The sequence below is a fragment of the Schistocerca cancellata genome, chromosome 1 (assembly GCF_023864275.1).
Source record: "Schistocerca cancellata isolate TAMUIC-IGC-003103 chromosome 1, iqSchCanc2.1, whole genome shotgun sequence".
Taxonomy (NCBI): Eukaryota; Metazoa; Arthropoda; class Insecta; order Orthoptera; family Acrididae; genus Schistocerca; species Schistocerca cancellata.
In genome coordinates this window covers 207,308,707-207,322,981 of record NC_064626.1, presented here as the reverse complement: position 1 = coordinate 207,322,981, position 14,275 = coordinate 207,308,707, and the positions used below count along the sequence as shown (strand labels likewise).

General features: G+C 40.1%; 1 protein-coding gene across 1 annotated transcript in view; it reads left to right on the top strand.

Moving 5' to 3' along the window:
* Nucleotides 1-1,406: 1,406 nt before the first annotated feature.
* Nucleotides 1,407-14,275, top strand: part of LOC126169063 (uncharacterized) — a 33,439-nt gene continuing 20,570 nt past the window's right edge. Inside the window, exons 1-3 of the mRNA XM_049920611.1 lie at nt 1,407-1,835; nt 1,961-2,161; nt 2,251-2,362. Of these exons, the coding sequence (XP_049776568.1) occupies nt 1,701-1,835; nt 1,961-2,161; nt 2,251-2,362 (448 nt within the window). The 5' untranslated portion in view covers nt 1,407-1,700. The remainder of the gene's footprint in view (nt 1,836-1,960; nt 2,162-2,250; nt 2,363-14,275) is intronic.

Sequence of the window (14,275 nt, the reverse complement as noted above, 5' to 3'; positions counted from 1 at the left end):
GTTCCCTCCATCCAATGCTCTCAATTTTCTTTTATCCACACTGGAAAACTGACATTACTGGAACATGCAAATGGATTCAGGGGCTCTGAAAAACCTACCCATTATATGCTACACTGCCCTACAGAATTTGGTTAGAAGACATAACAACAGTGTTACATTTTAACAGAGTTATGCTCGCAGGAGTCTCAGCCTATGCTTGGGTGCTTCTCTGTTCCAGAGCCTGGAATCAAAGTGAACACATGTAATATCAAACACGTCCCACAAGAGCACTCAAATCAATACGTTTTTTAGAAACCAATCATTACATGAATCAAAAAGTCCTCATGCCTGACTCACTACACTGTCTTCAGTGTGTGTTGGTGAATACCTATTCACGGTTGTTCGCCACAAAAAACCGCACTGGAATGAAGAGGTAGAGGGGAATAGCTATCAGTATCCAATCTAAATGTTCATATCATGCGGCTTTTAATGGCCATGGGGTAATCACCTTGATGGGTTCCCTCAACAGTCACGTCCCAACAGCCTGTTACACCGTCACCTCAAACTGACTTCACACAACAAAAACTCTTGCGCAAGCATGTTGGCTCAACACGGCTTTAGCGTGTGTACGACAAATCTGTGCAACAAGACTGCACAAGCAATTTGAAGTTTGATCGAATTTCGATTATGCATACTTCTGCATGTGTGTACCAAGAATAGGGAGCCTTGGGCAAGCCGAACTTAACATTTTCTGACAAAGAGAGTGATGATTTTACAAACATGGTTTAGCCGTATCACAGAATGGAGAAAATGTATTCTATCGCCCTGTGGACGCGCACGGAATTTCTGCGTGCTTGCGCAAGCGCTCTTGCGCATGAGTGCTTGTTGAACAAACAGTTACATAAGTCGCCTTTAATATTCTTTCGTTCTGGAAAAATAACAGAAATTCCAAGTCTGAGCTCCGCTTACACTGTTTCTACACTGTACTGTAATTAGTCATCGATTACTCTCACCAGATTACCAATAAATAAGACATCGAAGGTATTTTCAAAACAGCGAAAACAAACTACGATACTTAAAAATACAATATATATATTGTAATCCATTCTTCCTACATTTTTGAACTTCGTCTTTTACCTCAATCATTTAAATTCGACAACATTGCGCATTTGCATCCTGGACAGGGGAACAGCTGCCGTTGTCGAAGTTTACTGTACGAAATATAATCACGTAAATAGGGCTATTTCTGTCGTAACTTTCTTCTCTCTATGCACGACATTTGAGCCTGTTGTGATCCACCTATCTGAACAACTGTTTCATCTGCTATCGCGATAGCTCATTGAACAGAAACGCCGTACTCTTTGGTACTTTAAGTATTCAACAGACAACTGGAGTGTGTTGTAGTTTTGATTCTAAGTTCTCTGTAAACATTTTAAACTGTTGACTTGTTTACACGAATCATATGATCTGTGACATGATATTACGAGCGTGAAGTTTTGCGCGCAGTAGGTGTGTTATGGCGTGATAAGATATATGAATTTTTAGGGGCTGACGTCACAAGCTATCATTGTGAAGCATAACAATGTTTTATAATATATTAAATCGACATTTTAGATGTGCTGTAGCGTGTTGTGTGTGATGAATTTTTTGCGGTGACGTCTGAGGTGTCACTGTGAAGCAGGATTGTATGTTAATATTTTATATTAGATCGAGATTTTAGAATGAGAGGGAACTTTGTGAGTCTGTATAAAACACCCGAGAAAGGGGAAAATTCCATTCTGAAACTGAAATGTGACTGGATTAGCGATGAACTTAATGTTCTGGTTATCGATGGAAACACGGCATGGAGTGGGAAAGTAAGATAATCTTATAATGCCTGATGTAAAGACTTTCAAATCAAGAATGGGAAAATTTTGTGTTGCATTTTAAAGATTTGCTTCACATACAAATTTAAATAAAGTATTCTGTTGAAATGTTACAGTTCAGTGCAGAAGAAATAGAAAGTTTTTGCGAACTGCTTGGAATCACGAGAGATGAATACATTACCGAATGTCAGCAAGCATTTTCGGGAGGAGAAGCAGTGGAAAAATTTTCATTTTCAGTTGAGAACAACAGATTTGTGTGGAAGAAAGAACTGGAGGCTGACACCAGAGTGAAATTTGGTAGTATCAAATTATCTCCAGTAAGTTGCGTACGGAAGACATTCAGGTTCTCCATGAAAATTCTAACCAAATACATTCAACTTTTTTAATGAATTTTCGCACTCTCTAGGTTCCGCTTGTTCAGGCCTTAGAAGAGTTTGTTGACTTCGCATTCGAGACTATCGAATGCTGTCGGAAAGAAGTTCTTGATGCTAAGAACAAAATGGGGTATTTTGAAAAAGGTGAGATATTAATTCGTCACTGCATTAAATATTCAATTTTTAAACACATAGATAATATTTGCCAATTCCGACACTTTTTGTAGTACAGGCTATTTGTGTACATCTCTAGTGGACACATTTTAAGACCTCTGTCACCCCTGTGCAATTCTTTACCAGAACGATGACCTGTGGTGAAAGGCCAAGGGAGAAGTGGCAGTGCTCATCAGTGATACATAGCACACTCCACCTGTTGCCCTAAACATCACACTAAAAGCAGCTGCCTATCTTGGCACTTGTGACTTGGGGTAACAGTGTGCTGCATTTATTTCCTGACTTTGGCCTTTTGGGCTCTTATGATGCTCCACCTGGGTTTAATGTGGGTGGTTGGAAATGTGTTTGTCCATGAAGTCTGCTATAGCCTCAGACATTACTTAGAGGAATTGCCCCCAAACCACAGTACGGTCCGTTTGATAATATTTGTGACATGTCGCCATGATCTGGAATATGCTAGTAGGTTTATAAATAGGAAGATACATTTTTCTCTGTGACGACATGGCCATTTTTTTTTTTTTAGTTTCACTTATGACAGAGTTTGGTAAATGTAACAAAACCACTTATATACTATCTAGTCCTGCCCAAGAATCCATTTGTGGAATGGAAGTAGTTGCTAAGCAAAAATTCCACCAGGGGATTAACTTTAACCTTACACACAACTTCACTAAATCCCAACCAAACTGTCACATTTCAACATAACCTAGATTTTGGGCTACTTTACAGATCATTGTGATACCATAGCTAAGATTCCGTATTGACATTTGTTGACTTCACCAGCTGACAATTATGAACACCTCTACCTCAGTGCACAGATCTATTAGTGACAGCAAAAGTGTCATTGATACACTCTCTGAGCCCACACTTCACAAACCAAAAACCCATCCAGACAGAATGCTATATGTTGTCTCACCTACAGCACCACATATACTGGTCTGGTCAAAGGTGCAGCAACATTGGCCAGTGCCACACCTTCTCCACAGATGTAACATTTCACATACTCTTCATTTAAATCTAATAACTGTAGACATTTAATCATTATCAACAAGTGGTCCCCCATTGTCATAGCTTCCAGTATCACAATAGCTCATAACAAACTGCCACAAATTCTTCCAATATTATTCTTACAAACAGTGCTCACAGAGTCCAGTGAATACTGACACCACTCACAGACAAAATAGAAGTGCAAACATCCCACACTAGTGTGTGCCATCGCATTCTACAGCACAATCTCTGCAAACACGATCGATTTCAAGTATGCTGTGCCACCACACAACACAACACTGTAACATCATGGGCTAAAGCGGAAGGTTTGCACCACAAACTTTGGTTGGCAGAAAAGTGCTGATGAGGTTGGTGGCTAGTGGATAACTTCTGAGGGAACTGTCATACTCCAATTGTATGAGGTTTATGCAGGCCTTGTAAGGACAAATGGTTCTCACAGCTCAAAATCAAATTTCCAAAGAAATGGTGGATTGTCAGGGAGTACTAACACTAGACCAATAGAAAGATCTCTACTGGACAGTCCTCCTGAGGGAAAAGAATAATGTAAGACATGGGAAAGAGAATAACAGGGCAGAAGTTTGCCAAAATTCATTCATAAAATTTTAGAAGTACTGGCTCAGTCTTTGAAAGGAGTCAAATATTTAACAACAGCACTGTACTGTAGAAACGGCTACATTGCAGTGAGTTGCTAAGCCTTTAGGGTCCAAAAGATTAAGTGAATAGCCTATTGTGACTGAAATGCATAATACCCTTAATTTCACCGAGGGGGTAGCCAGCTGCCATGATATCATGAAAAGTGGCCCCAAAGAATTAGAGGAACAATGGTCGAATGTTTGGTGTCAAATAGGTGAAGAACATTATAAATAAAGTCAGAGGGTCACTAGGGGCAGGTGGAACTGCAGCATTTATTTGAACATTCATCTTCTCCACAATCCCAGAGTCTCCATTTTAGGACCTATATACCAAACCATATAACATGACAATATTGTGAAAATGATAAATTTCTACTTACAGCACAGAGGAGATGCTAGCTGTAGACAGGCACAAAAAAAAAGACAGCTACACACGAGAGTTTTCTGCCAAAAGTCCTCCTTCTAAAGAAGGCAACACACACATTCACACAAATATTCCAACACCTTCTACATGCTTCCTAAACTCCATAAACCCAACCACCCTAGATGCTGCATTGTGGCCAGTTACTGTCGCTCCACTGAGAGAATCTCTGCTGTTGTAGACCAATACCTTCAGCCTATTACTCAAAACCTAACCTCTTGTATAAAAGACACCAACCATTTCTTCCATCAACTCTCCACTGTTCTTGTTTCTCTACCACATAGCACCATGCTCGTCATTATTGATGCCACCTCCCTTTACAATGACATCCCTAATTACCATAACCTTGCCCCAATTGAACAGTACCTTTCCCAACACCCGAATGATTCGAAACCTACAGCTTCCTATATCCTCACCCATAATTACTTCACTTTTGAAGGCATCACCTACGAACAGATCTGTGGTTCGGCAGTGGGCACCCACATGGCACAATCCTACGCCAACCTATTCATGGGCCATTTAGAAGAATCCTTGCTAACCACCCAGAATTGCAAATGCCTCACCTGGTTCAGATTCACTGATGAAAACTTTTTGATCTGGATTGAGGTTGAGGATACCCTTTCCACATTCTGCCAGAACCTCAACACCTTCTCATCCATTCTCTTCACCTGGTCCTACTCAAGCCAACAAGCTATCTTCCTCAACAGTGACTGCCACCTCAAAGATGGCTGCATCAGTACTTTTGTCGGTATCAAGCCCAGCAGTCACGAACAATAACTCCACTTAGACAGCATTCCATACCAAGGAGCCCCTTCCGTACAGCCTAGCCACCCATGACGGTCGCATCAGTAGTGATAGGTAGTCCCTCTCCACATATACCCAGGATGTTACTAAGGCTCACAGACTGAAATTACCATCCTTAACTTGTACAGAAACAAACTTATTTCTCCCAATCACCCATCACCTGCCAGAGTCCCACCATCCAGCCACAAGGAGGATCCCTCTCATGGCACAGTAGCACCTAGGACTGGAGTAACTGAATCTCATTCTCTGCCAGTCTTGTGATCTACACGCTAAGCTGCAATCACTGTGCTGCATTCTGTGTGGGCATGACAATCAACAAACTGTCTGCCCCCATGAATGGCCACTGACAAACTGTGGCCAAGAGACAGCAGGACCACCAAGTTGCTGAGCATGTCACCCAGCACAACGTTGTTCACTTCAGTGACTGCTTCACAGCGATTTGGATCCTTCCTACCAACACCATGTTTTCTGAATTGTGTAGGTTGGAACTCTTTCTGTAACACACCCTACGTTTCCGTAACACCTCTGACCTCAACTTCCATTAGTCACTCTCCTTCACCAACCTATCCCCCTTGCTGCTCCCACTCCAGCACTGCACAGCTTTCTGTTCCATAAATGCACCCACACTCTTTTTTCCCCCCTCCTCTACTTCCCCCATTTTCCGCTCTTCCCCCACCCTGCTCCCCCTTGCTGCTCCATCTAACCTCCCGACTGCACTTAATTGCCTTATCCTGTCCCCACTACATATCTGCATGCTCCCACAATCAGCATGTTACTGTTCCACAATCCTACTCTGCTATCTGTCCCCCTCATCACTCCAGCCTCCTCCTTAACACCACTATCCATCATCCCATATGGAGCAGGGACTGCTGTGTCTATGCTTCTATGCTATGTGAGTATAGCTTCCGTATTCAAGCAGCTCATCATTTGGCCTTAAGAGGCTGATTGAACCCTGTTCCAGACCTCTCTACCTCAGTAAAAATCTGAGGAGGCACCAGTAATCAAAACCTGTCCCAAAGGCAGTAACACTAACCATTTGGCTGTGGAAGAAGAACGATAATATAGCCTAATTAGTTATCTCGTATATAAATTATCTGATTATTTACATGCTAGGATTGAAGACTCCTGGTAGCTGTATGACAGGCATCATTGCTCATTATAGGCAGGTCTCTAGTCTTAATGGCATGTAGATAACAGCTGTACATTAAATATCAGTGTGATCATGTAGGCATCACTAAAACATACACAGCTGCTATTTTATGATGCTGTTTATGATGATTATAGCATTTAGTGAAAATATAGGCGGTATCATATTCTGTGACAAATTTGATCCAAGGAGATGTATAACTGTAAATACTTTTCTGTATATTTTTTAAAAAACTAATTGGTACATTAAAAAAAAAAAGAAAAACCTGTCTGTATGTATTGTATTGTGTTTTGGTACCTCTCCTTGTATTTTTTGACGCTGTCTACTACAATGCTAAGTTGTTGAACAACAATAAAATTTGATTTGATTTGATTTGATTTGATATATAACTAAGAAAACACCAGTTTTTCTCAAAATAGCATCTTTTCTATGGGTTTTATTATGTTAAATTTGAATAAGCACCAATAGTTTTATGAGCTTAATGAGAGTTAATTAGTAATGTAATTTCTTACAGCCACTTCACTTTCCTTACATATATCCTGAATTATCCCACAACTCAGCAGTTTTCTTTTTCATGAAGAAGAATATGAATAAATAAATAAATGAATGAGTGTACTGATCAGGTGTCAAGATCCCATCCTGTTGACACAACAAAGATAGATGAATAAGTTTGCTCTTGCTTCACAGCAAACATCTTATGGAGATTTCAGGATAAAAATATTTAACAAAAGTGAGGAGAGTGACTAATGAATGTGGGAGGGGTAGTATGTGCAGAACAGTGAGCAGATGGAGACATAATTGGATGCAGGAAAGGGGAGGGAAGAGCAAGAAATGTTGGAGGAGGAAGGGAATACAAGAGCTGAATAAAGGAGGAATGCCATGGCAAAAGATAGGGGATGAAATAATGAAGAAGAAAATGCGGGAAGGGAGCAATCAAGAATGCACAATAGAGTACCACAAGAATGGGTGATACGCTAGACAGACAGCTCCAATGTGCATATTTTAGAGTAGCTGGTACTGGAGGAAAGGATCTGAAGGGTACAGATACAGAAGCAGGTGTTGAAGTCGTTGGTATTGTGGCATGGTGTGCGTTTAGCAACTGGGAGATCAAAATTGTGTTAGTCTGGTAGCAGCCATTCATGCAGGTAGACATTTGTGTGCACCTATCCAAACAGGCCTCGGAAGGCCCAACGGTACCAACTGACTGACATTTTATCCCCTGCCTCTAGGTGTCATTGTGTGTGGATATGGAGGGCTGTGTGGTCAACACACTGCCCACCTGGCCGTTATCAGTTGTCCTGACTGGACCTGCTACTTCTCAGTCAATTAGCTCCTCAACTAGGCTCAAAAGGCCTGAGTGCATCACGCTTGCCAACAGTGAATGACATATCTGGCTGGTCACCCATCCATCTGCTAGGGAAGCTGATGGGAACCAGTGTTGTAACCACTCTGGCAGGGCCTGTATGTATGGTGCACAATAATTGCATCACAGTTGAAATATGACATGTCAGCTTCTAGACATAGATTTAAGACAGAAAATGCCTGAGTGTAGTAGGAAGTGATGGGTGGCTGTATGGGATACTTTTGCACCTGGGTTCCCAAAGGTAAGTGATTCATGGATTGCGGAATTGGAATCAAGGTGACAGGGATGGAATTGGATATCGTGTAGTTTGGGTTGGAGTGTGGTGAGAGATAATCAAAACTTTGGTGGAGCATGTAGTTCAGTTTTTCAAGGCAAGAGTAATGTAGTTTGGTAATGGGTTTATTGATCATTAACCACGTAGCAGTTGTAATGGGTTTGTTGGTGTCACTGGAAACAGTTGTGTGGGGAATATGTTTCTGGACTAGATGGCAAGAATTTTTCACTCTTTGGGTTATTAATTGACTCAGAAGAAAAATTCAGCTGAGAAAGGAGAACAGTTGATACATACTTACCCTCAGAAGGCAAATGTTTGAATACATCTACATCTATACTCCACAAGCCACCTTGTGGTGTGTTGTGGAATACTGCCAAGAGAAATGCAAGTCAAACAAATGATTTGTAACTTTTGGAACTTTTATATTTCTACCTCAGGGAGGTTGGAGAAGAGTGGAAAGAAGGAAGTTAGTCATACCTCAGGTTGAGAGACCCAGCTGCTGTGTAGGCAAGAGGAGAGACATATGGGAAATCTGTCCCCTCCCCCCAGTTTCATATTTGAAATGCTGACTGAGTAGTGTGTTGTTTTGAGTGCCATAGCTCATTAGTAAACATTGGTTGGAAATGTCAATGATGACTATTGAATTCCATCAGTGTCATATGGTGTGCCTGTATGAGTTTGATGGTCCCTTTACGTGAAGAGTTAACTGTACCAACAAATGTTGTCAATTGAACCTCACTTTTGAAGCAGATGCTGCTCATGTATGCTATATCTTGACAGTAGTGGAAATGACTACAAATGCAGATAAAACATTTCTAAAATTGACTCTGGCACTGTGCTTATAGAAGAAGAAGAAGAATACAAGATGCTGGTCCAGGGATTTGTTTTAAGTGTGTGAGAGAAATACACATGAAACCTGTAAGATGATTACATCAGCTTTCTGCAAATGGACAAACTTCTAATAACTGTGTTATGTCACCCTCGCATTGAGAAAGAAGGTACAAGTATACAAAAATTTATTCTCTGCTACTTGGTCTTCTAATGACAGTTCATGAAAATACCACAATATGGGGAACATATAGTCCACATTGTCTATGTAAGAAATGGGGAACTCTGGTGTTTTTTATTGCACTCCCACTTGTATGCTGTGTATAGAACACTGATTTTCTTCTTGTTGTCTTCCTGCAGTATATGGCCGGGAAAGATGCAACTCCTCTACCAATTTGGTAACTGCCAGTGCAGTTTTGTTTTCATCCTCAATCATAGTTTCCATAGTTGTGGAGACTTGTGATATAGTGAGATAAATTGTAATAACATTATTTTTCACTGAACATATGTGATGTAATCAACACAAACTATGTCTGCCATCTTGTCAAATTTTATGTCAATTAGTATTTCTGTCAATCATGTCTAAGTCTGACGAACATGTCAGACAGCACCATACACAAACAGATATTCTGCAACATAGTAAATTTTGACAAATTGTTTGATCCTCCATGTAGGCCTTTTGTAGTTGTGTGTTATTCTTTGTACAGTAGGTTACAAATAAAGTTGTTCTGTAATTATGTGGTGTACATGTATTGCGAGACTGCATCCCAGCTGGTGATGGGCCCAGGTTACATGAAACATGATATTTTCGTATTAGATGAAAACTAAAATTTGTAAACTGAAAAGTGCAGAATACAAATCTGTTAGCATTACGAATATGGTGCAAATGACTGCTGAGTATGAGTAGAAATGCTGTCGCCTGGTAATTACAACACAGGGTGATTTGGAAACTGCAAGTCTAGCACTACTCATCAAAAACCACACTTTGGGATGTGTATCTGGAGACATACAGCAACCTGCAGTGTCCGGTGAAGGCAAAATGCTTGCTGCTGTAGAATTCCATTGGAGGAGATACCAGTGGTACTACAAACATTGATCAGAGCTATTGTCAGACAATGGGTTGCTTCCAATCAATACAGGCTAAAAATTCAATCCTGATGATGACTTATCAAGTGGCGAAGACAACAATTCCTCAAGTGTCACACCTGCTCGACAGTCAGTGCCTGGTGTAGACACATCAGATGATTCAATTCATGACATTAATTTCATTGTAAATGCAACAGAGGTCAGTGTCAGCAATGCAATACATGGTCCTGATCATCGAGAGTGGTGTGAGGCTATATATGATGAAATGAGGTCACTGGTGAAAAATGATACCTGGGACATTGTAGACGGGCCAACACATAGGATAGTTGACTGTAGGACTGTTTTGAGAAATAAATACGGAAAAGCAAGAATAGTTGCAGGAGGATTCTACCAATGGCATGGCATTGATTTTGTGGAAACATTCTCTCTAGTTGCAAGAATCAAATCATGTAGACTACTGATGACTAAGTCAGTTACATTTGACTTGCGTGTCTCACAGCTGGATACTGCCAGTATAGTTCTCAATTGTGAAATTTACACAGAAAATATATTCGTGGAACAGCTGCACTTGTTTGTCGAATTCTTATAAAAAAGTGAAAGATGTGGAGATAGATAACCATATAGTCATGAAGACAAGTGAGATGCTCCAAACATTGAAATCTGGTGCTAAAGTGTGTAAACTTAGAAAAGCCAATTATGGACTTCACCAAACTGGTCAGCAGTGGTATGCCAAATTGAATGCAAATCAACTGGATTACAACCAACAAATTTGCATCTGTGTAGATGGTGTAGGAAAATATTCAATCTCCCTACTCATTTATGTAGATGAGATTAGAATCACTTCAGCAGACCAAGAAAGAATGAAACAAATTAAGGAGTTACTGCCAGATTTGATTAACAGCCATACTTTTATTCACAGGCAACCATCTAAGTGAGTCACTAGACATCTCAAAGGAACCATAGACAAGAAACTGACCTACATCGAGGATAAGGAAGGAATCTTTTGTTTCAAAGATGCCGATGTGGGAAGTTCTCATGCTGATAGGAAATCATATGCAGGCTACAGCTTTACTCTCCATCAACAATCTCGTACAAGCAGAGAGCCCTTGCTCTATCGTCAACTGAAGCTGAGTACATGAGCCTCACCAAAGCAGCAAAGAAAGCAATTTATTTGTCACATTCATGAAGGAGCTGGTTTAGGAGAACTGTCGGACATCTCCCTGTTCAGTGACAATCAGCTCGAAAGTTTAGCATACGGTGCACTTTTTCACTCAAAGATGAAGCACATTCGTATAAAATTTTATTTCATACATCAGGCTCTACAACGGTATGTGCTTAAACAGGAATATTGTGAGGGTTTCTGCCATCTTGAACTATGCTTTTATCTTATACCAGATTGAACCTCCAATTCTTCCAACTGTTCTTCCTGTAAACCTATTTTAACCATGAAGAATACGCTATGCACTCTGGACACAATTTGGTTCATTGGCCAGACAACAATTCAAACTCAATTTACATCTCAGATTTCAATTTCGTTCTTTCACAAGAATATTTTATTGTCAGACTCTCGTTTTTTCTTCATTCTTACATCTGTGTTGACAAACACCATGGAACTTTGCCAGGGATGAGCACCGTGGTGGTGCAGACCCTGAGTGACTACTTGTGATGATTTAAACTCATCAAAAGGATGTCTTTTGCCACTGCATGACATCCCAGGAGCACCTCAAACATAAAAATCCAACCCCCAAAAAACCTAGAATCTACTAACAATAATAATGCTGCTTAAATGTAGCTGAATGTAATTTATAATCAATTATTCAATTATACTAACTGCTAAGGGTAAAGGTGTTCCACAAAACCCCTAAAATATTAACCAGTGTATTTGTACCCTTACAATATCGGCCAACAGAAGATATGATGGCAGATGTACTGACAAAGCCTCCTCATATGCCAAAGTACAGGAAATTTGTTGAGATACGTGGGCTCCAGTCCTAGAACCATGAGATTAAGACTCAATTCTTAATTTATAACTGTCTGTAAAAATTGAGGGGGCATTTTGATATTCAAGTATTACCACCTTCTATTATCTTTAGTGTCTATCGAGGTTGCTAGGCACATTTTTTTTTTCAAGTCAGTTGTTATCAGTTGTGTTATTCTCCGTGCAGTAAGTTGCTGATAAAGTTGTTCTGTAATTACACATTGTGTCTGTATTGTCTAAGCACATCCCAACAGTTAGCAATGATTCCTTGTAAGCTTGTGTATGAGTGAGGTTGCTACTTACCAAGTTTTGTCTCACACTTTTTCATTGTGAACTCATGTCTGGTGCTGCAATGAAACATGCAAGTGAATGGGTGAATAGTGCAAAGAAGAATATATTACTGAGAGCAGATTTTACCTTTACATCTGTCATATCTTTTGGGTGTGTGGCAGTATCCAAAAAAGGCAATGACATACAGAGCCAGCTTTAGGCATCATGGTGAGGAAAGTCAAAGCCTGCAATGACTGTACATATTTGGTGTTTAACACTTAAAAGTGCAGGATACATGGAGACTATCATCTGGCCCATGTCAGGGAAATGTGCCTGGCCAGCAGGAGAACAGCCATGCACACATTTCTCAGTATACTCTGCCACAGTTATCTCCCCACCCAATCTTATGACTAGATCTGAAGTGATCAATACTGGGCAGCAACATTTGTTGTGGCCTATAGGGATTGTTGTAGTAATCACATTCACCTTCTCAATGCCAATTCGTTTGACTGCTAACTGTCCGTGACGGACCACTTACCTTGGCATCTTCTACAGCTGTTCTCTCTTCTTTTAATTCAAAGGCTATGTATAAGTCCTCAAACTGCCTGAAATGCAAGCTACTTCAGAAACTAGACAGTGGCATGACAATGTTCAATTAATAATGGTAACATAACTGGTAAACCATATTTTTGTTAACCACATTCAGAAAAAAGGACAAAAAATGAATGCCAATTGCAAGTTCTTTATTGCCTCTATAAAAATAACACATCAGACAATACAGTCGCTGATATATACATGGCATTCCATCAAAACTTCCAATCCACCAAGTCCAATCCACTCAGTCAATGCTAAAGTCATTATCTGCCACCAAAAAAGGATTACTAGTACTATTTCTGTTGTTTCATGATAACACTTTTGTAATGGATTTCAAATATTGTACTGCTGTACAAAGTGCCACAGCCCATCTCGTTGAATACTGATCGCAGATTGCCTTCCTGCTTCAAGTATAAGCACATTAATGTCCAATCACTCGCACACGTTTGACAAAAGCCAGTGGTATTCATATATGAATCACTTTCTTTTGTTTCAAAAAATATTTTGGGTTGGAGCATAAGTTGTAGTGTTTTTCATCTTTTTAAGAAATGCGACACATACATGTAACAGAGACTTTAGTCATGAATAATATATTCTTCATTATTTATGGCAGTCTACCAATGCTGGGGTAACATTCCAGTTCTGTGACACTAGAACTCATGTAGTTTTGAGGCAAAGAATTCAGAGAAACATTTTGAGGGTGTATTTTAATCAGGAAAGGAAGTTCCGTGAAGGCTGTTCGATAGAGAATGGGAAAAGTAAAAATCTGAGATGCAAGATCAACTCCTGTATTGTGTTTTTTTGCCAGTCTATCAGAATGCTGCTGAGTATTATCGGGGAGTAGCATCACTTCATGTAGTCTTCCTGGTTGTTCTTGGATTGCATCTGCAAGATGTCTCAGTTGTTGGCATAAATGTTGTTGGTTACACCTCGGGGAAACAATTCGTGGTACATCACCCTGTTGTTCTTCCACCAGATGTGCATAACATTAGCTGTTGTGGATGTGCGAAGGGCTTTGTATGGGAGTTGCTGCTTTGTTTAGGGTCAACCATTCCTTTCTTTTCCGTATGTTAACATAAATGCACCATTTCTTGTCACAAGTAATGATACAAGATAGAACTAGTTGGTGTTGCTCATGAGCCAGTTGATGGCAGGCAAGCAGAGATCCACACATTGCCACCTGCTGATTTTTGTGGTTTTGGCTTAGCATGCTGCACCCATACACACAATTTTTGAACCTTCCCCATTACGTGCAAATGTCGCACAATGGTGGAATGATCACAGTTTAACACATTTGCCAGTTCTGGTGTACACTGATATGGATCATTGTGGCTTAATTTGTTTACATGATCATCATCAAACCCCAAAGATCTCCTTGAATGTGGAGAGTCAATAATGCCAAAATGATCCTCCTTAAAACTAGAAAACCATTTTCTTGCAGTACTCTATCCAGTGGCATTATGCCCATATACGGTGCAAAT